The sequence below is a fragment of the Notamacropus eugenii genome, chromosome 6, assembly GCF_028372415.1.
Source record: "Notamacropus eugenii isolate mMacEug1 chromosome 6, mMacEug1.pri_v2, whole genome shotgun sequence".
In the NCBI taxonomy this organism is placed as follows: Eukaryota; Metazoa; Chordata; class Mammalia; order Diprotodontia; family Macropodidae; genus Notamacropus; species Notamacropus eugenii.
Genome location: NC_092877.1, coordinates 382,435,186 through 382,455,874, shown reverse-complemented (window position 1 = coordinate 382,455,874; position 20,689 = coordinate 382,435,186). Strand labels below are relative to the sequence as shown.

Below are 20,689 nucleotides of genomic sequence, written 5' to 3'. Positions count from 1 at the left end.
AATAACCTGAATAACACACAAATGCATAATCCATGTGAATATGTGTATATACAGGAATGGTACTTTCAGAGTTCTCTAGTTCAAAGAGTTGTTTGTGACTCATAGCCCATGTCCCAGAATCTCAGCATAGGAAGAGACCTTAGAGCTCATTGAAAGCTTCACTTCAAACATGAGAGTCATGTGCCTCAGTGACCTGTCAGCATTGAGAATTACAGACAGATTTGTTTAAAAATAAAAATGTCCTTTGTCCTCTGACATTAACACATAGAGACAGGGAGCTTGGCTGAGCTAAAATCATTCAGGAACTAGGGAATTATTCTTTGTAACTCTCTATCTTGCTCTCCTTTTGCTGTATGATCGCATTCAGAACCAGCTTAGATCAAGGTTTACTGGGGCTCCTAGAGAAGGCAATGGAAGAAAGGAACTTGAATTGCTTGCAGGATGGTGAGGATTTGGAGAATCATCACCAACGTTTGTAGGGCATTTTACACACGTTATCTCCTTTGATGTGTGGGTAACTAATAAAAATATACCATTATATTCATTTTATAGGAGACAAAACTGAGTCTAGGAAGATAAGTAATGTGCCCAAGGTCACACAGTCAGTAGGTATCGATGGGGAATTTGAATTCCTCTCCTGATTCCATGTCTACTGCACAGCCAAGGCAGCTTGAGGGGACAGTGAAAGCATCCTAACTGAGAACAGAATCAAACAGAGATGCCACTGGAAAGAGAGCAGGGTCAATGAATAAAGGGCATAGCCACTCATGCGGTGGCCTTTGGATGCCACCTTTCACAATCCCCTGCAGCAAAGGGCCAGCCGCCACATGGCCAAGGGCTTGACTTTTCCATGAGAATTCCTTGGACTCCAGTGCCTACTGGAGTGTGTGCGGGCAGCTAGCATTCTTTCCCCAACCACATAATTTGCCAGTCACAAGCAGAGATCATTAACACATGCCATGCACAGGGCATGATCCAGAGGGCAACACCTGAGTTCTGAAGCCCAGGAAGACACGCTCGACCACCAAGCAGCCAGCTAGCCCAGCACCTTCCTTGATCAGAATGTGGCCACCCAAAGGGGCATGTCTCACCTCACTGCTCTCCAGGACTGCAGCCGGGGTCTTGATGCTCCTCCAGGTACAATCTTTCCTCTGGGTATAGACTTTGGCGTCAGGTAAGGTTTATCTTGTTTGTCCTCTGAATAATTTAATTTTCAACAGTGCCTTGTTAGGCATTTCTGCTTTAGCTGGCAAAGGAAAGAAACATGAAATATGTATCTATTCCAACCATATCACTTCTCTGTCCCACCTCCTCTTTCATTAACTCTGTTCCTTTAGAAATAAAATTACATCTCTCTGATTAAATGCCGGGGACTTTTTTTTTAATCAACTCATTCATGGGATCAGCCTCTTAAGTCTAAAATGTAATGTGAATAGGATGGTGAAAGAGAGAGAGAGAGAAGAGGATCTGGGTTACATCCCACTTCTTCCATCTCTAGGATTTTAAGAAAGTCATGTGGGGTCTCTGCACCTCAGTTTCCTCCTTTGTAAATTGAGAGGGAGGGGTATTAGATGACTTCTAGATTCCTTTCCAACACTGACATGTGAAGTTTCTTCTCTTGATTTGGAATTTGAGGGGAAGAGCCACATTCCAACTGGGACAATTCATAGGATCATAAAATCCCAGCCTTAGAGCTGGGAGAGACATAGGAGTCTGTGTAACCGAAAACCTTCATACAGATAAGGAAATGGAGGCCCAGAGAGGAAAAGAAGCTTGTCACACTTCATAGCTAGTGCCTCCATTTCCTCATCTGGAAAATGAGCAAATTGAATTCCTCTAAGGCACTTCCTAGCGCTAAAATTATTTCAAATCCTGTGAGTTTAGAAACTTGAAATGCCATCCCCAGCTATACATGAAGAACTGTTCTCTTTCTGAATATTCCCTCTGGTTCCACTTATCTATCAATCAATCAATCAGCCTGCAGATTAAAAACATCTATGCTAGGCACTGAAGTAGGTACCAGGAATAGGGGAGGGAGAGAGAGACAGAGAGACAGAGACAGAGACAGAGATGAGAGACAAACAGAGAGAGAGATAGAGACAGAGACAAAGAGAGAAACAGAGAGAGAGAAAGAGACAGACAGACAGGGAGAAGGAAGGAAAGAAGGGAGGGAGGAAGGAAGGAAGGAAGGAAGGAAGGAAGGAAGGAAGGAAGGAAGGAAGGAAGGAAGGAAGGAAGGAAGGAAGGAAGAAATCATCCTGATAAATATCTGCATCTCCACACCTAAATAGCTGAACCAAAACACCAGATAAATGGAGCCACTTCCAAATTGCCTGCCAGTATCGCCCTTCCTAAAGCTGAGAGTGTCCAGGAGGTTTGCTGGCTTCTCAGTGGATCATCAGAGGCCCCCTAATAGCATAGGAGTGGACATTGCTCACCTCTGTAACATGTGTCAGTCAGAACAGGTTGTATAGGTGAGAGAGAACCCTGATACTTGGTGGTCCTCTCAGTTCAACTTGATCCCCAATGATGAATTTAGTTCATAAATAAATCTCAGTATAGATAACATTTGCAGGTTCATTTTCATCTCGATTAGTATGCAAACTGACTTGTGATGGTTGAACAAAATGGAAGGTAACTCATTTTCTCTGCTTATAAAGTGTTCATTACCAGGCCCTCTGATGACTGATTCAGTTCTCCATCTGCACCCCCACAGATCTCTGTGCTGTGAGATACTTGTGGAGGAAATCAGAGATGCCAAGGGATTGGTGATAGGCATGGAGAGAACCCCTTAGGACTGTGTACAGAGCAGCTTCCACACCACACGGAAATTGAAGAGGGCACTCCTAGGCTTCAATGTTAGCTCACATGTGACTCTCATCAATTCCGTGAGCCAACTGTCACTGGTGGTCCTTCTCTAGTAGAACCAATCAAACACTTCAGCTCAAGCAAAGACCTCCCCAAAGGGAGCTAAATATCCTGTCTCAAAGTGGGCATCCAGGGAGGACAAACTGGTGTAACCAGAAATGCTATGAGCTATGCCTACGGCAATGCCAAAGCCAGCTGGACAGAGGATAAGGGGGTGGGGTGGGGAGATATGGTAATAGCATTTTCCAGGGCAGTCACACATGGAGGGCTTAGACTAGGACTGTGATGGAACTGGAGAGGGAGCCAGGGTTTTAGTCTGGAAGTAGTTATATTCCATGAAGGGTGGACTAGAGGGGGATCTCTAAATATAGTGTTGAGACATCGGTTTCTGTAGAGGGAGAGTACTTCCATCACAACTCCCAAACAATACCAAACAATATTTTTAATACCAGGCAAAGTCCTGGGTCACCTATGCTAGTTACAGTTCTGAAGATGGTTACTTTGCAGTACTGCCTGGCAGTGGAGACCTTTTACAAAACTGGATGCAATCTGATTTGGGTTAGATTCTGAAATCCAGAAGGTATGATTTGATTTGGCTTTCAGCTCTCAAGGACATCTGATGAACAGTGCCCAGAGAGTCTCGTGAAAGGAAGGCAGGCTGAACATACTTCGATAAGTACTTGTCTCCCTCTTTTAAATAGAAACTCTTTGAAGTCAGAGGTTTTTCCATAGGTGGGCTGGGGGAGGTTCATTCCATAGTGCAAACACTTGATGCCTGTTGAGGAAAAGGTCATTTGCCCATGTTTCTAGGCATGGTGAAATGAAAAATGGGAAGAACTCCCCAAGGATTGGGAAACAGAGGACTTGGTGACTAGTCCTGGGCTAGTCACTTGCATGACCTGGATGGCCATAAGCAAGACCATTCTCTATAGTGTACTCATCTGTCAGATGATGGCCTTGGACTCAAGATTTCCTGAGTCCCATTCCAATGCTCTGTGTAGGATCCTCTGAAACACTGAATTTAAACAGTGGATTGGCCAAGAGCTTTATGATCATTATAGCATTTGATCCTCACAACAACATTGTGAAGTAGGTGTTTTTATCTCTAGTTTACTATTGAGGAAAGTGAGGCAAATAGAGGTCAAATAACAAATAATTGCCACAAAATCCTTCAAAAAAATTGGAAAATCAACCCATGAAACAGAAAGGATTGTAATATGCCACCATCACCACCACCATCCTTGTACTTCGAACTCATGTATAAGGGCAAATTCCATCTGGAGCAAGAAAAGACTTTTCAACCAGCTCCCACTCCCCAGCCTGTACATGGGGGAAAGAGGGAAATGGGAATTCAGCGGGAAATAAGACATCCCTTCCTGGTTCAATACCAGTACCAGTAGGAAATAACCAGAGACAGTACTTCATTTGGAATTCCACTCCCTTTCAAAGTGCTCTGCTCCTCCAGAGCTTTTAATTAAAAAACAAAGGAAGCCCAATAAGCCCACATTTGTCTCCAGACACCATTTGGAAAAAGAGGATTAGGCTGATAAGATGCTCAGTGTTTATTGTTATAAATCTCTGTTTCAGCCAGTGAGCCCAGACCCGACCTGTGAAGAAAATGAAATGTAAGTAAATAACAAGACGGCTTTCATTTGGCATTCAAAATGTCAAAGGATCAAAGCCATTGGTGGAGCCTTGAAGAAATCCTGGATTAGTCAAAACCTAATAATAGAATCACTAGGAGAAAGCCTAATTAATTATTTAAGAATGCAAATAGGATTTTAAGGGGGTGGGGGAGATTTAGGTCAACCTGAGTAACCAACAGGCAGACAGATGTTGCGAGTCTATCCAGGATGACAGGCCCTTGGGTCAGGTGCCAAGGGCATTTTGTGAAAAGAGGAAATCCTGGACACCTGCAGAACGAAGCAGAGAGCAGAGGAGCCATCTCAATCATTTTCTTGGAACCATCCCATGGATGGTGTCTGTTACCTGTGTGATTCGTACAAAGTGGGGTGGGATCTGAGTTATTTTAATAATGACCTGAGGAGTGGGCAGGAGCACCGGCCAATCAATAGCTGATTCAGCAGTTTATCCACAGACCCCACTGGCTTCAGGGAGACTTGTAGCATCTCATCAAGGCCTTACAGACCAGGACATAACCCCAAGGCGGGGAGGCACCCTAGCAAAACTGAACTCTGTGTGATTAGAAGTCAAAACAAAGAGAAGGCAGCTTTGTAAACATGATGGCAAGGTATGGTAGCCAAATCCAGTTTAGGTTAGGTCGGTGTTACCAAGGTCAGGTCTACACTTGGTCCAGTAGGGGTGGAGAAACTTCCACCTCGAAGCCACATGTGACCTTCTAGGTCCTCGGGTGCAGCCTTTTGACTGGTTCTAAGTTTTGCAGAACAAATCATTTTATGAAGGGAAATTGTTCTGTGAAGTTTGGATTGAGTCAAAGGACTGCACTTGGGCACCTAGAGGGCCACATGTGGCCTCCCGGCCACAGGTTCCCCACCCATGACTTGTCCCAGGACTCATGTGTCCTGGACTCCTCTTGCAATCTAGTGGAACTTATGGAGTCCTCCTCAGAATGGTGTTTATTTTTTCAAGGGCATACAAAATGCATAGGATTACAAAGGAAACAAATTATATTGATATGTAATTATTCAAGTTTTTTTTTTAAATTAATGAACCCATGAAGGATAGCCCATCAGACCATTTTCTAGAGAAAGATAAATAAGCCCAGAAGGGAGTGGGTTGAGGCCAGGGAAGTTTTGACTGAGGAGGAAGTAAATGGAAATTGGGAAAATGGGGAAATGAAAAGGCAGGGTTTACCCATGTTGCCCTGGAAAAGGACACAGTGGGCAGGGGGAGAGGAGAGTTTTGAGATTCAGTCCTATCACTTAGCTTCAGATTGATGGTCAAAAGTTTTAGAGATGGAGGGGACATTCGAGATTTTCAGATCCAGTGCCTTCATCTTACAGGTAAGGAAACTGAGACTCAGGGAGCAAATGAGCTTTCCAAAATCACATAGCTAGGAAGAATCAGAGGTGATATTTGAACTCAGACCAGCACCCTCCAAATCCATCTGTCTTTCCAATAGGCAGTAGAGTCACCAACTTTGGAGATGCTTCATAAGTACTTGATTGACTGACCCTTCGTGTGTTGTTTGGGGTAAAATTCCTAAGTTGAACAGAAGGGACTCTGCAAACATTAGAAGTCATTTTATGTGGGTAGAGTATTAAAAATGACCTACTTCCTCCTCAGGGAAGCAAATGAATCATTTGACATTTCTGAATACTCTGAAGATGAAAAATATCAAGTGTTATTTTAATAATAGTTTAAAAAGAGAAAGAAGGCTTGAAGAACATTATTCTAGCCCTCTAAGAGTTCAGAAAGGAAATGAAGAAGCCCAGAATGTCACAAGTCAGCCAGACCCATCTCCTGAACGTGGGATGAAATTGTGGATAATCATATTCCCTTAGTGTTTACTTCCTCTACACAGATCACTGTGCTATAGACCTGGGAGAAAAAGCCATATAACAACCAATCCCCTCTTGTAGGAACTGAGCCTCAGGAAATCTGAAGATGTCTGTGATAGACCCCTCCTGTACTCCCTCTTCCCCCAGAAAAGGTTCTGAATATTTTGCCTGACTTGACCAGCTCACTTAGGTCTGTTTTATCTGCACAGACAAACTCTCATGTTGGTAAGGGATACAAACCTATTGATGATCACATTATCTTAAGTCGATGAGATGAACAGGACAAAGGGAGAATCAAGGGCCAACCTTGGGGGAGATGGTGAAGCAGCCTTTTCCTTCTCCCTTAGCCTCAATGTCCTTATCTTCCCCTTTTGTATGTTCTCCCCTGCCCCATTCCCAGTACCTGTCCTGTGTCTTTCCTATCCCTGCTAATATTTTTGGGGGGTTAATGGATAGCTAGAGTGAGCTGATGAGGGTTTAAGCTCTGACTTCATCCAGTATGACTTGTATTTAATGGCAGACTAGTCTAGAAGAATCACATTGATCAAGAGTCTTTGAGTGGGCAGGTTCAGAGACTGGCTTGTCCAAACTGTCCTTGACACATTTTCCTTTAGCTTGCCCTATCCCCAAGAGGTGACCAATGGCCTGAACTGGAAGCCCTCAGTGAGAAAATGCGGGCCCCCCCTTCCCCCCCCCCCCCCAAGACAGCCTCATGGACAGCTCTGCTCATTGAGGCAGCTTTCCCGCAGTCCAGCCTAATTGTTCTTTGCAATTCCTACCCGTTGGTCCCAGATCTGCCTTTAGGGGCCTAAAATGATGAACCTAAATCCTCTGTGTGAGTTCTCCCTTAAATGACATGGTATTTGTAAGACACTTACCATACTGTCTGGCACTCACATGGTAGACCCTGGATAAAGGCTTCTTCTTTTGCCTTGTCCCTCCTCCAGATCTCAGTCCTTCATATCTTTGAAGATGGCCATTATATCGCCAGTGAGTCTTCTCTTGTCTCGACTAAACATCTCTAGTTCCTCCTGTGTCAACAAGACATCATATTGAGGCCTTTCCTCATCCAGAGGAAGCCTCCTCTAGACATTCTCAGCTTATTATGGTGTGGCAAACAGAATTGGAGACAATATTCCCAATTTATCTTGACCAGAGCATAGTAGAATATGGCTGTCACTAGGACATGAGGTTTTTCTTAAACCTCCCTAAGAGCATAATAATTTCCTTGATGGACAGATCACCCTCTTGCCAAGTCTTGATCTTTCAAACCACTAAAACCCCAAGCTATTTTTCAAACTCCTGCCTAGATACATTTCATTGAACTCCATCCTGTACTAATGATCTTGATTTTCTGAACCCAAATGTACAATTCTACTTTGAATCTTATAAAATATCATTATTATTGCTGCTAGGTTCAGCCCAATGTTCCTGCCTGACAAAACTCTCTTGATATTTGAGTCTATCATACAGTTCTGATAATTCCCTGAGAACAATGCATTGGACCTGGTATTCGGAATTCACTAAGAAAGCCTTGGTCCAAGTGCCTACTGCCTCCTTGCTTCGCTTGAGTTTGATTTTTCTACTGGTTATTTTGATTCTGTCCATTCCTGCCCAGAGATGATTCTCCTTAGAAGAGAAAAGAAGCAAACTTAGAGGCTTATTTATTTATTTGTTGGTTTCTCTCCATTGTAAGCCATTCTCATTCTGTCTAGCCCAACCAGCCCAAGCGGTGACCTTTAACCTTCTACTTCTTTTTTCCTGTGAAAGTAAAGCAGAAGGACAAAGAATCCAACCCCTCTTTTTACTGTCTTTCATTTTCCTTCATAGCTTCAACACTCCTTAGACTATGCTTTAAAGATCACAGGACATTTGGGATCCCATCTCTGTTACTTTCCCTCACTTCCATCTTTTTTTTTTTTAATTGAAACTGCTTGGTGAGCTCCCTGTGCATCCACATTTGTGTCTTTAGTCACATAAAATTCAAATAGGAACAGGTCGATTAAACCCTATGTAAGGATCTGGGCATCTTTGACTTAGAAAATCACATATTAATGTCATCTATGCTGAATTGCCTTTTATTTATTTTGTGAAACATTTCCAACTATATTTTAATCAGGTTCAGGAGCACACAGAAGTATTTTGACTCTTCTGCCCTCTACAACTCCCTACCCTTCCCCTTCATCAGAGCTGCTTCTGTTTCACATCTTTTCTGGGGTAACTTCCTTTCTAGAGTGGCTCCTTCTAAGCCATTAGGCTTTGCTGCTGTTGTTAGATTTTGGGGTATCTGCCCTCCTCATCTCCAGACCACATGAGAAACCATACCTAGTTTTCTTTTCTATGGCAGCACTGGGACAGTTAGGACGCACAGTGTATAGAGCACTGAGCATGGAGTCAGAAAGACTCATATTAACAAGTTCAAATCTATCTTCATACATTCACTAACTGTGAGACCCTGGCCAAGTCACTTAACACTGTTTGAGTCACTTCTTAACGTATAAAATGAGCTGGAGAAGAAAATGACAAACCACTCTGGTGTCTTTGCCCAGAAAACCTCAAAACAGGATCATGAAGAGTCAGACGCAGCTGAACAACAATAAAAATGGCTCTGTCCCCTGGGGTTCCTTTCATTTACAACCCAGCAGCCTCTTCTTCTCGGTAGGAGAGAAACAGGTTCAGAAATTTGACTCACAGGTTTCTCCACTTTTCAAAAGAGGAAATTGTCACCAAGATAAACTAAGAAATGATTTGTTATTCTGCATTTGACCCAAAGAGACAGCTCCAAGAGATTTCCCATGTAATTTTCATCCTCCATGGCCATTAGAAAGCCTTTAAGAGTCGAAGGAATACCGTTCTAATTTTAGAATAGCGGACCGCGGCTATATATGAGGGCGGACCTACCTACTATTTCCTTCAAAGATAAGCCACCAGCAGAGATCACTGATCACTCCAGTCACCATTTCATGTCATTTCTATCTCCACAACATGTCTGTTAGTGTCTTTTCTTTACTCATCTCACTACCACCCACACTGAGGCCCTCATCATGTCTTGACTACTTTATTGTGTTGACCTGAAAACTTTGTTAAGAAAAGGCAACAGGCTAAATGCATACATTTTATGATTTCATTAATTAATTAATCAGTTCCCTATTAAAGATAACAGTAACATAATGCATTACGGAGCCAGAAATGTTCTGGCTACCCAGTGCAGAAATATTCTGGCTTAAATACATTTTGCTGTGAGAAAGGAACTCTCCTAGTTGAACAAATCATAAATTTGGTAAGACAGGACAATTAACAAAGCAATGTTGGTCAGGCCTTGGGATTTCAGGCTGGGTAAGCATATGGCTCGGTGATAAGGAAAGAAATCCCACCACTACCTAAGATGTCTATTTTTCTTTACCATTAATATGTCATAACATAGTATATGTCTATAAATAATAAGATACAAAGGAAAGTCCCATTATTCATAACATAGTAAATCTTTGCTGTCTCCCTATTTAGAATGCAAGCTCCTTGAACATAAGCATTTTTTGTGTGTGTCTTTGAGCATATAAAGGACACAGTCATTACCAGCAGTTACCGTTAGGATGCAGAAGGTCTAGGAGTAGTGCATGACCAATGCAAATATTGTGGGGAAAGTGAAGTTAGATTACCTGACATTAAATTCAGGTCCTACCATTTGCTCTATGTCTCCTTGGGCAAATCTATGTTCACCTCCCCAGAAGAGTCCCAGTCTCTTCATTTGGAATGTGAGCAAGTTGAAGTGATGGCTTCTAAGGATTTGACCAGCTCAAAATCTAAGATCTCATGAAACTCTGGCTCCCCATTTATTGTCCATGTGACCTTGTGACCTTCTCTGCTCTTTGCCTCAGTTTTCTTATTTGTAAAAGGAGAGGTCAGGCGAGTTACCTTCTAAGCAGCCACCCTTCTTGCTCTGAAGCTGAGATTATGGCCAGGGATAGCACCTTTGTCATTCAGTCCTCACTGCTGCCAGTCTCAATCTGAACCCCCTCTTCTTGTTTTAACAGCTGTGTGGGCCAAGATGAACAACCCCTCAGTGACTGGTACATCTGGTAAGGACACTCTCTGGCCAGAGCTTCAGAAGCATGGGGTGACAGATGGAACTGGGTTGTTTTTTTGAGAACTTTCAGCTGCTCTCTCCCCAATACTCTCCTGTGCTCGCTTTGGTTTCAGGTGCTTCATGCTAATCACCGTGATTGCCATCATATGCTGCATGGTCCTGGCCTGCCTCCAGTGTTGGCTGAAGAGGTCTCACCCCTGTCTCCCTGGGCGCACTGTGGCAGTGTTTGCTGTCAGTGATATCGAGTCTATTTCTGGTGTGTCTTGAGGCTTCTTTTCTTTGATTTGGCCACTGTTGGGGCACTGGGGGAAATGATGTGATTTCCCATAGGCCTATGGAACAAGAGGTTTATTCCTAAAGGATTATCTGAAGAGGACATAATTGGGGGATCAGAAAGATGAGCAGAGAGGTGTCATTTTCCATAATAGACACCCAGCTTCTGTCTCCTGGAGGGAGAGGGCCCAGAGTTTCCCTCATGGGCAGCTACTTTACATTGCATTCTGGACTTTAGAGATTATTGAGTCTAACCTCATTTTCAGATGAAGAAACTAAGGCCCTGTCCAGTGAAATGATTTTCCTAAGGCTACTCTACTCTCCTTAGTGTTCTGGTACTGAGTAAATGGCTGAGGGAAGACTCAGGCCTAGTCTCCTGCTCTCCCAACCCAATATTCTTTCATTCTCCCCCACTAGATCTATTTACCAAAGGCCTCACAATATATCAATTTAGGCACCATTTAAAAATGCTTAATGTTCTGGAAACCTACCACTAATGAGAGGCCTGGCATGGCATTTCAATTCATTTCACTAAAGATAATTAACTGCCTGCTCTGAGGAAGGTGCCATGTGAACTATCATAAGGACAAAGATGGATAGGGCCTGGGTTCAGTCCCCTCAAGGTGCTGATAATCATGAAAGTGAACAAAATGGTTGGGAATAGGGGAACTACAAAGGAAAAATCAGAGACCAAACCTGATGAGAACTTGAGATGGCTGGCAGCTGAAGGTAGGGGCTAAGGTATAATATTGAGGGATACTGTGTAGAAGATTATCTCTGAGTTGGACTTTGACAGAAGGAAGAGGCTTTGGCAGGTGAAGCTGGAGTAGGGAGATGTCCATTCCAGGCATAGGGGAGTAGGGAGTAGGTAAAGACCCAGAAATAGGAAAAGTTGGGACAAAAATGGAGAAGTCAGGGTGCAAAGCACATAAATGGGGAATTATATAAGAATACCAGCACCAGATGAGATAGGTCCCCAAATGTCAGGATCAAAAGACCATGCTTTCTTCCAAGGTCATTCAGGAGCCAGGGAATGTTTTGGAGTTAAGAAGTCATGGGAGCAGATCCATGTGTCAGGAAGATAGCTCAGGAAGTTATACAAGGAATAGACTTAAGAGGAGAGAGCCTAGAGGTGGGAGGGATGATAGATCATAGGCCAGTGGGTCACAGATTTAGAGGAAACTCACTGACCACATGGTCCAATACCCTGATTTCAAAGACAAGGAAAATGTTAGTGGGCTTTTGGGGATGTTATAGGAGTCATGCTAAATTATAAGGGGTGATTTTCCTGGGAATGGAAATGAAAATATGAGAGAGATAGCTGAGCTAGAACTGATTGAACCAATGGTGAGAGCTAAACTACAGAGGAGAGTAATGAGAATTGGGATGGTCTCAAGTTCATATCATATGAGAAGAAATTGAAGGAACTAGATGCTTAGCTGTGAGAGGAAGAGACTGGGGCAAGGGATTGGGGATGTAGATAACTTCTTCAAATAGTAGAACGCTGAATTTGGAGTCACATGGCCTGAATTCAAATCTAAGCTCCACCTCTTACTGCCTTTGTGACTTTGGGCAGACCACTGAACTTCTGGGACTCCATTATAAAGTGAGAAAGTTGGACAAGATGACCTCTAAGTTGAACCCTACTTGGCCAAGATTTGTGATGCTAAGATCCTCTAAGTTCTGAATGTCTGCCACGTAGGAGAATTTTGAGTAATAAAATACAAAACTAAGAGTGGGGAAGAAGCCTATTGTGAAAGTCAAACTTAGGCTTGAGGTCAGAAGAATTTACCAACAGTCAGAGCAAGGGTTGACATCCCCCAATTCACCAATGAGTTTGAGGTCTGTCTCTTACCCTCAACCTGGTTCAGCCTCTTTGCTGAGATAGGGTCCTTCTCAAGTATATTCTTTGCGTAACTTCCTGACCCATGGATCTGCTCTCATGACTTCTTAACTCTGAAACATTCCCTGACTCCTGAATGACTATGGAAGAAAGTATGACCTTCTGATTTTGGTATTTGGGGACCAATTTCTACCTTGGACACCTCTGGGAAGGAAGTGACCCATCTCCTCTCATTAGAGATCTTCAAACAAAGGTTAAATAACCACTTACTAAGGATTGGTCAAGAATTCTTTGGTGGCAGCCCCAGTCCCTGAAGACCCACTGTCTAGAACATACCAAGGTGTGCCTTCTAACGAACTGATTCATTTTGAGCCATGCCCAGTCACTAAGACTTGACCTAACTTTGGTCCAAATGTGCCAGTGAGGATATCCATACCTAAGTCATGGACAATTAATTCTTCTAAAAGAAATCTCATAGACCTGGTAACCTGATTAAAAAGATGTGGGGAAGTTCCCACATGGATTCCTTATGTGAAGATTTGGGTAAAGCAAAAAGGAGGGAGCAGACATCTAAAAGAGATCCATCTGAGCCAAAGTTCAGAAATAGGAAAATCCAAGTTGCGTCCTGGGGACAGGATACCAAGAAGAACTGTGGATATTATACTCCCTCTGTCACAACCTTTCAGACCTTACCTCATGTTGTACTTTGCAAGGAAAGCCAAGTCCTTCTTTGGAAGACTTTTGAAACAAGTGGACAAGAGGCATCAGTGGCATCATCAGGTTATTTTGCAAGCTACAGATCTCGTTTTGTGTTTTTGTTTTTTGTTTTTCAATTTTTTTGTTGTTGTTGCTTATTTCTGTGTTTCCCCCCTTGTAACTTTGGTGTCCTTGTAAGTTTAATCAGAGGTACTAAATTGGTGTGAAGAGAAAAACAATAAAGTATGTCCTCAACAAAAGGAATTATCTAGGTTGGATTGCCTGGACGTTATCGTTGACTGAATGAATGGTGACAAGAAGCTCCAGGCAGTAGGACCAACTCCTCCTATCCAGACAATCATTCAGTCACCTTTGATTCTCCATTGAATACACTTGGGGCTGTTCTGAAGGACAACACAGTAACTTCAGCATAAGTTAAAAGTAAGTTATCAACAAATACATGGCCAAGAAATGATGCCCGGCTTGGCTCTCAGTATTAGCCAGTAATGAGGCAGCCATAGCAGTATCCCTAGATCCAAAATCAGAGGCTACAAGCTCAAATCCTGACTCTTCAGCTTTTGTCCTATGTGATCTTGGGCTAGTCAATTCCCTTCTTTAGACTTCTGTTTCCTCTGAAAAATGAAGGGACTCAGCCAAAGATCCCTTCTTATTCTGAGTCTCATGATCCTTGAATACATTTTCATGTTAGCGTAAGCATGCCAATTGCCTTTTGGGTACTATCTAGATGTTCCATGTTTCCTTAATTCTCCATTACCTGATCATTGATGTGTCCTCAGGAGAATAATGAACTGGGAATTTAGAGCTAGTTACTGTGCTTGGCCATACCCCAAACCTCTCCTGTTAGTTCTTAACTTGTCATTCTCTTGCCTATGTCTCAATATGAATGATAATGCTTCCCAGAAGTATGGATGTGGAATTGTAAGGTTGGTCATATGACCAATTCTCTTTACATATATAAAATAATCTTACACATACAAATGAATGTGGTCTCTTCAAGATATTCACCGTAGGAGGCTATGCACTTATTTTAGCCTGCTTTACTTGATAGACAAGCGGCTACTAGTCAACTAAGTGGTGATACACTAAGTCTTAGAGTTTGAGTTCAGTTTCTATCTTGGACACCTCCTGATTGTATGACCTTAGGCAAGTCCTTTAATTTCTCTGTTTCCTTACTTTCCTCACCTGTAAAATGGGGATGATAATAACACTTCAAAAGAGTGTTGAAAGGATCAAATATGATACTATATGGATAACAATCTGCAAACATTAAAGTTATATATATATATATATACATATATATGCACATATATATTTTTGCCAATATGTTTTATTGATTACTTTAAAAAATAACATTTAAAAAAATTTTAATTGAAAATTCTCTCCCTCCTTCCCCTCTACCCTTTTGAGAAGGCAAACACTTTGATATAGATTACACATGTGAAGTCATACAAAATATATTTCCATATTAGTCATGTAGCAAAAAACAAAAGCAAGAAAAATAAAGTTTAAAAAGTATGTTTTGATCTCCATTCAGATTGTCAGTCTCCCAGCCCTCCCAGGGCAATAGCATTTTTCATCATAAGTGCTTCAGAATTGTCTTGCATCGTTGTATTGCCAAGAGTATCTAAGTCCTTCACAGCTGATCATTGACCACTGTTGTTGCTACTGCGTACAATGTTTTCCTGGTTCTGCTCATTTCATTTTGCATCAGTTCATGTAAGTCTTCTGGGTGTGGCTGCTGCACACAAGCTATAGCTTCTTGGAACCACAAATGAGAGTTGGGTAACAGGTGAATACAAAATGTAGATGAACAGCCCTGAAAAGGGCTTGACAAGCCTTCACACCAGAGGAGTCAGCTATCCTGAATACCCCATACTCCATCTAAGCAAACAGGCTGAACCAGGTTGAGGGTAAGAGAGTCTTCGAACCCACTGGTGAATTAGGAGGATGTTTACCCCAAGCATGTCAAGACTTCACCAAGGAAAAAAGGCAGATGAAAACAATGTGTTCCAGTGGCCGTGAAGGCAGTTGAAGGAAGTGTTTCTTTAGAACTTGGTCAGACATCAAAGATGCCAAAGCCATACTCTGGAACTGGGACATCTCCGATGGTTCTGACTTTTGTCCTGCCACTGAAGTTCAGTGAGTCTGGAAGAGAGAGTGAGGCTGATGACTTTGTACAACTCTCCTGCATTTAAATCCAATTCATACGTAAGTCAAGATATCACGATGTCATTGACACCCTGTGATGTCATTGGCTTTCTCTGAAAACAAAAGATGGTGTCTTTCCAGATTTTTCTGAAAGTATTCTGCTCATTATTTCTTATGGCACAATAGCATTCCATCATAGTCATAGACTACAACTTGTTCAACCACTCCTCAGTGGATGGGCATGCCCTCATTTTTCAATTCTTTGCCACCAGGAAAAGAGTTGCTATAAATATTTTTTTATAAGTAGGTCCTTTTTCCTTTTTTGCATCCTTTTCTGACTAGTTGTCTGACTCCCTTATTGTCTATGGGCTGAGATTTCCTGAAACTGCTTCTGCATCTGTTGCAACTGCCTCCAACACTGCTGCTATCGTTGCCATGGTGAGGCTTACAACACGCTCTGATCTGACCTCTGCTCCGGCATGACATAGCTTTCAGGCTGACCTCATAATTTGTCTTGTGCTGGAAGATTGTTTCATCCTGACCATTTTTTGGCTCTACCAATCCAGAATTCAATTCACAGTGTTATTTTAAAGTTGTTTAAAGGGGAATGTTGGGAGAGTTCTGAAGAGTACCTGCCTCTCCTTTGCCATCTTGGCTTTGCCCAGCCTAAATGTCTATTATTACCACCACCACCACCATCACCACCATCATCATCATCCTCCTCCTCCTCAGTATATTCCTCTTCTGAGGACTACACAAGTGTCAGTCTGTGATGAATGGATTTTCTTTATGGACATGTCCAAAAATCATGTAGAGTCATATCTGTTAAATTGAAGAAGAAGATATAGATAGGCAGTCCTGGCTGGAGTCCAAAGGGAGGTAGTGACATAAAGTAACACTGACTCACAGAATTACAGAATTAAAAGGGACCTCAAGTTATTTTCACTATTGTAAATACCCAAATTAATTGAAAAGGACCTATGAAGGAAGATGCTATCTGCCTCCAGAGAAAGAACTGATACATAGAAGTATATGTAGAATAATTTTACATGGATATACATATTTGTCTCTAATGGTAGCCATTTCTTGATAGGAAGGAGGAAAAGGAAGAAAAAAATGAAAAGAGAAATGTACTTAATAAATTTATTATTTATTTGAAAGGAATAGCAAATTGTACATAATAGACTGCAGTTTCATGGACAATCATCTCTCTCTCCCTCTCTCTCTCTCCCCTAACTCTCTCTCCCCTACTATGTTATGGAACTGTCTTGTTTTATTTCTTAAGTTAAGAATAAAATAAATAAAAATTTTTATAGCTACCTCATTGGTCATCATCACCAACTTGAGGCAGCTGGTGGTACAGTGGATTGAAGAACTGGGCTTAGAATCATGAAGACTTGAGTTCAATTCTGGTTTTTTTACTAGCTGTATGACTCTAAGAAAGACATTAACTTCTGATTGCCTCAGTTTCTTTATTTTTAAAATGAGGCTATTGATATCACCTACCTCCCATGGGTGTTGTGAAGATCATATGCTATACAGACAGTTTTCTCTTTATGTAAGTGGACAGACCCCTACAAAAATAAATTTTAATGTAATACAAATTTGCCTAATGTGAATTTACGTAAATTAAGACAAACAACTGTCTGTATTTGTCATTTGCTTAGCCCTGGGCCTGACCCTCAAGAAGCACTAAATAATGCTTATTCCCTTCCATCCCTACCTTGTGGCTGTATGTGATTGTCTTCAAAAGTCACCTGCCAAAGGCTTTTCTGGAAGATATTCCATCAGGAAGTATTCACTGTCCCCATGTCTGCCACTGTCTCTCCTAATATTTGCACCTATTGTTGTAGATGATGAAGACCACTATGGATCCTCAGTAGGTTTCTGGCATGGCTTTGTAAAGTGATCATTTCCAAAGGACAATGCAGATTAAAAGGGATGGACTCAAAAGAACTTGGGAAGGATGATGTGAATGAATGCAGAATGAGGAGGGTAGAACCAGGAGAGGAGTTTCTACAACTACAACATGGGAAGGGGAAGGTTTCAGAATTGTGAATAGCGCAGTCCACAAGACTGTTGCAGAAGCAATGCTCACCTCTTAGTGCCAATGGGGCATGGGCTTCCTCACATGGGCAATGTGTCATTTGGTTTTACTTCACTGAACATATTTGTTATAAGAAAAGGGTTTGGGGGAGAAGGGGGGAAAGGAGTTAAATTTGTCAGGGAGAAAAAGGGAGTTAATGACAGTGGTGGCAAAAAAAAAAAAAGAACAAAAAACAGGGTATGGATAAAGCATTTGAAAAATGTACAGACAAGAAGAGAATGAAGTTCAGAGATACAAGGGCAAGCAGGACAGTTTTGGAACTATCATGTTGAATTTATTATATGTGGAACTGAAAGCAGCTGTCCATAACAGTGAAAGAACTCTTTTAGAATGTTAACTCTGTGCTGGTCATTGCACCATCGTCGCACCGTGGCGACAACCTGATGTTTTCTTAGCACGGTACCTGGGGCAAAGAGTGTACGTAATCAATACTTGTGGGTTGGATGACTTTTCTGTCCTTTATCTATTTGTTTCTGGAAAACCTTACATTTTGTTTGCTGATTTCAGAACAACAACAACAAACAAGTGCTGTGTAAACTTAAAAGCTTTACATAACCGTGGTTAAAAAACAAAACTCAAGGTCACAAAATATCACCACCATTGAAATAAAAGTAGAATCACCCAAAAGGGCTACTCTAAAGTGGGAAAAACTCCTTTGGTTGCATCCGTTCCAAAGTATTTTCCCAAGACTATTTTCTCTTTCTTATCTTCTGACCTGGGAGAAAAGAATTTTGATTGAAAATAATGCCGAATGAGATCCTGATCTCACTGTGCCCCACCTCCATCCCCCCACCTGCCTCCCAATGTAGTCAAAGTTGATTCTGAAGTTGGATAGATTCAATATAGAATTCAGCTGAGCCTTTGGGTTACATTTTAAAATCAGAATGGGCTTGAAAGTCATCACTCCTATTTATTATAACTAATGATTGAATAACCAATTAAGAAAAGACAAAGGAAGAGCAGCCAGGGAGCCAGGGACACCAATCCCAGGCTGAACCTCTGCCTCCCATAATGAAGCCGTTTGCATTCGTACTTTGTTTTCACATTTGTTGGGACATTATAGCTACCAAAGGTGATGGGATCTCTACTTTGGGCTGTTAAATTGTAAATGTTTCCTGAATTCCTGTCACCCCTGATTTCATTCATCCCAGCTGAGGAAGTGGCATTCCAGGAAGCAAATTATTCTAGCTATGTGTAGGGTAATGGTGTGTGTGTGTGTGTGTCTGTGTGTGTGTGTGTCTGTGTCTGTGTGCATCTGTGTATGTGTCTATGTGTGTCTGTGTGTTGTGTTTGTGTGTGTGTCTGTGTGTGTGTATCTGTGTGTGTGTGTCTGTGTGTGTGAGAGAGAGATATTGCTATGTATAACTTTCTCTTCCCCCATCACTCCAAAAAGGGGCAGATTTCAATGGGCTATGGGTGGATGATGCAGTTCTGTTTTATGCTGATTAGAAAGGTCACTCCACTTCATCTTTATTCTTCCAGGCAGAGAAGCAGTCACCGGTCCAGCAGCAAGTGATGACCTCCATTCTCCACCCCTTGTGCTCTGTCCTCCATCCTGTATTGTCCCTCTGGGGCCACCGCCTCCCTATGAAGATGTTCAGAAGACCAGCAGATTATAATCCAGAGCTTTTTCTGTGAGAAACGTTATTGTGAGAAACGAGCCCAACTGACAAGCCCCCAGCTGTGACAAACATGTTCACCTTAAACAAAGAAGAATACTTGATGTGAAATTGGGAAAGCTTTTATTAATTTCTATGTTCATTCCCCCTGAATGGACAGGTAGCTCCCCAAGCAAGGTTCCAGGAAGATTACAATTTGTTCAGACCAGTGGAAGCTTCTTATACTGTTAGGAATTTTTGACTCACACCACACCATTCACTGGACGTGTCACTTCATGTTCTCTGACAGGCTTTCCCTCAAACAGCTGGTCAAGCCTGAGCACAAGCTCCTGACCTTTAACCTGACTGTGCTAGGTCACAATTCTGATAACTTCAAGCTGTGGAAACAGCTTCTTCCTTGCTTCCTACATTAGGTTCCCTCCAACAGCCAGCCCATTGGAAGATCATTCTTCCATTTTCTGACTTCTTAGTGCAGCCTGCATGAGAGACTGATATCACGGACACGTCTCATTTTCAAATGTAGTTCTTTATCTGACATGGCCCAGAGGAGGACAAAGAGAGGAAGGATGCCCAGTCCCTGGCAATGTGCTAACACCAAAGTAAGACTATTCTGCCTTCTAGTTTCCTTCCTATCAGGGGGAAGATCATATGCATATATTAGTAGACACAGAAATGATGGGGCAGGAGAGGATTCCAAGAAATGCAGGTGAGGAAGCAGGAGGAACTGCCTCTGCAAATCACAGAGATGAGAAGTGGAGCATTATCTGTGAAAAAATAGCTAAGAAGGCTAGTTGAGCTGGATCCAAGAGTAAATTGTACAATAAGATTGGAAAAGCAGTTTGGAGTCAAGCATGGCAACCCTGAGAGGGTGGGAGGGGAGGGGTTTTACTCCTGGTTCAGACGTTATTCTTGGCAAGGGACATCTTCCTGTACCTCAGTGTCTCTTTCTGTAAAGTTGGAAAGACTTGTCCCATGAGGGTACGGTCGACTAACCCCCCCTAAAAAAACAATACTATAAAGCATTCTGTTAATTTAACAAATTTGAGCCTATCAGTAATAAAGTTTCTTCACATAAGAAACTCAAAAAAGAATATTTGTTTTTCTTCTTTTGGCTTTGAAAAAAGGTCTTCCATGAATTGAGCAAGAGACAACTTAGCTGAGAGCCAGGGCAGCCCTCTGTCCCTGAGCCCCTGGGGTCTTTTTCTTCTTCCAGGCACATCTGGGATCATTAGGCTTTGGCTGTCAGTGCAATGGGGCTGAGAGGACACACGTTGTGTCCTGTTTGTAGATTTCCCTGAAAGCAGACTCAGAAAGTCTCCCTCACTTTTCTTCTCCCTCTGGAGTCTCTCTAGAGACCCTTCCTTGCCGAACAGCCCTCGGTGGGGGTGGAGGTGGGGGCTTTCAGCCAGCTGCAGTGGGCTTTCCTTGACTACAACTACTTACCATGCTATATTTCTGTGAGAAAATTGCTCTGCTCCTCAGACAGAGAGAAGAAACATCGAGGTTTTAGCACTGGGAGGTTCTAAGTCCTTGGAAGATAGTCTAAAA

General features: G+C 42.2%; 1 protein-coding gene across 1 annotated transcript; it reads left to right on the top strand.

Annotated features, from left to right (window-relative positions):
• The first annotated feature begins 872 nt into the window (after positions 1 to 872).
• TMEM207 (transmembrane protein 207) lies at positions 873 to 20,203 on the top strand. The gene is made up of 5 exons (XM_072621054.1): positions 873 to 1,137; positions 4,456 to 4,493; positions 10,382 to 10,426; positions 10,548 to 10,690; positions 19,005 to 20,203. Exons 1-5 carry the CDS (start codon positions 1,063 to 1,065, stop codon positions 19,139 to 19,141), a joined length of 438 nt encoding a protein of 145 aa, XP_072477155.1. The 5' UTR covers positions 873 to 1,062; the 3' UTR covers positions 19,142 to 20,203.
• The last annotated feature ends 486 nt before the right edge of the window (positions 20,204 to 20,689 follow it).

Bases quoted from the DNA above. Each gene is read 5' to 3' on its own strand.
- TMEM207 (XM_072621054.1), top strand. From the start codon at position 1,063: ATGTGGCCACCCAAAGGGGCATGTCTCACCTCACTGCTCTCCAGGACT. The intron at 10,427-10,547 runs GTAAGGACACTC...CTTTGGTTTCAG, and splicing joins CTCAGTGACTGGTACATCTG to GTGCTTCATGCTAATCACCG. The intron at 10,691-19,004 runs GTGTGTCTTGAG...TTATTCTTCCAG, and splicing joins TGATATCGAGTCTATTTCTG to GCAGAGAAGCAGTCACCGGT.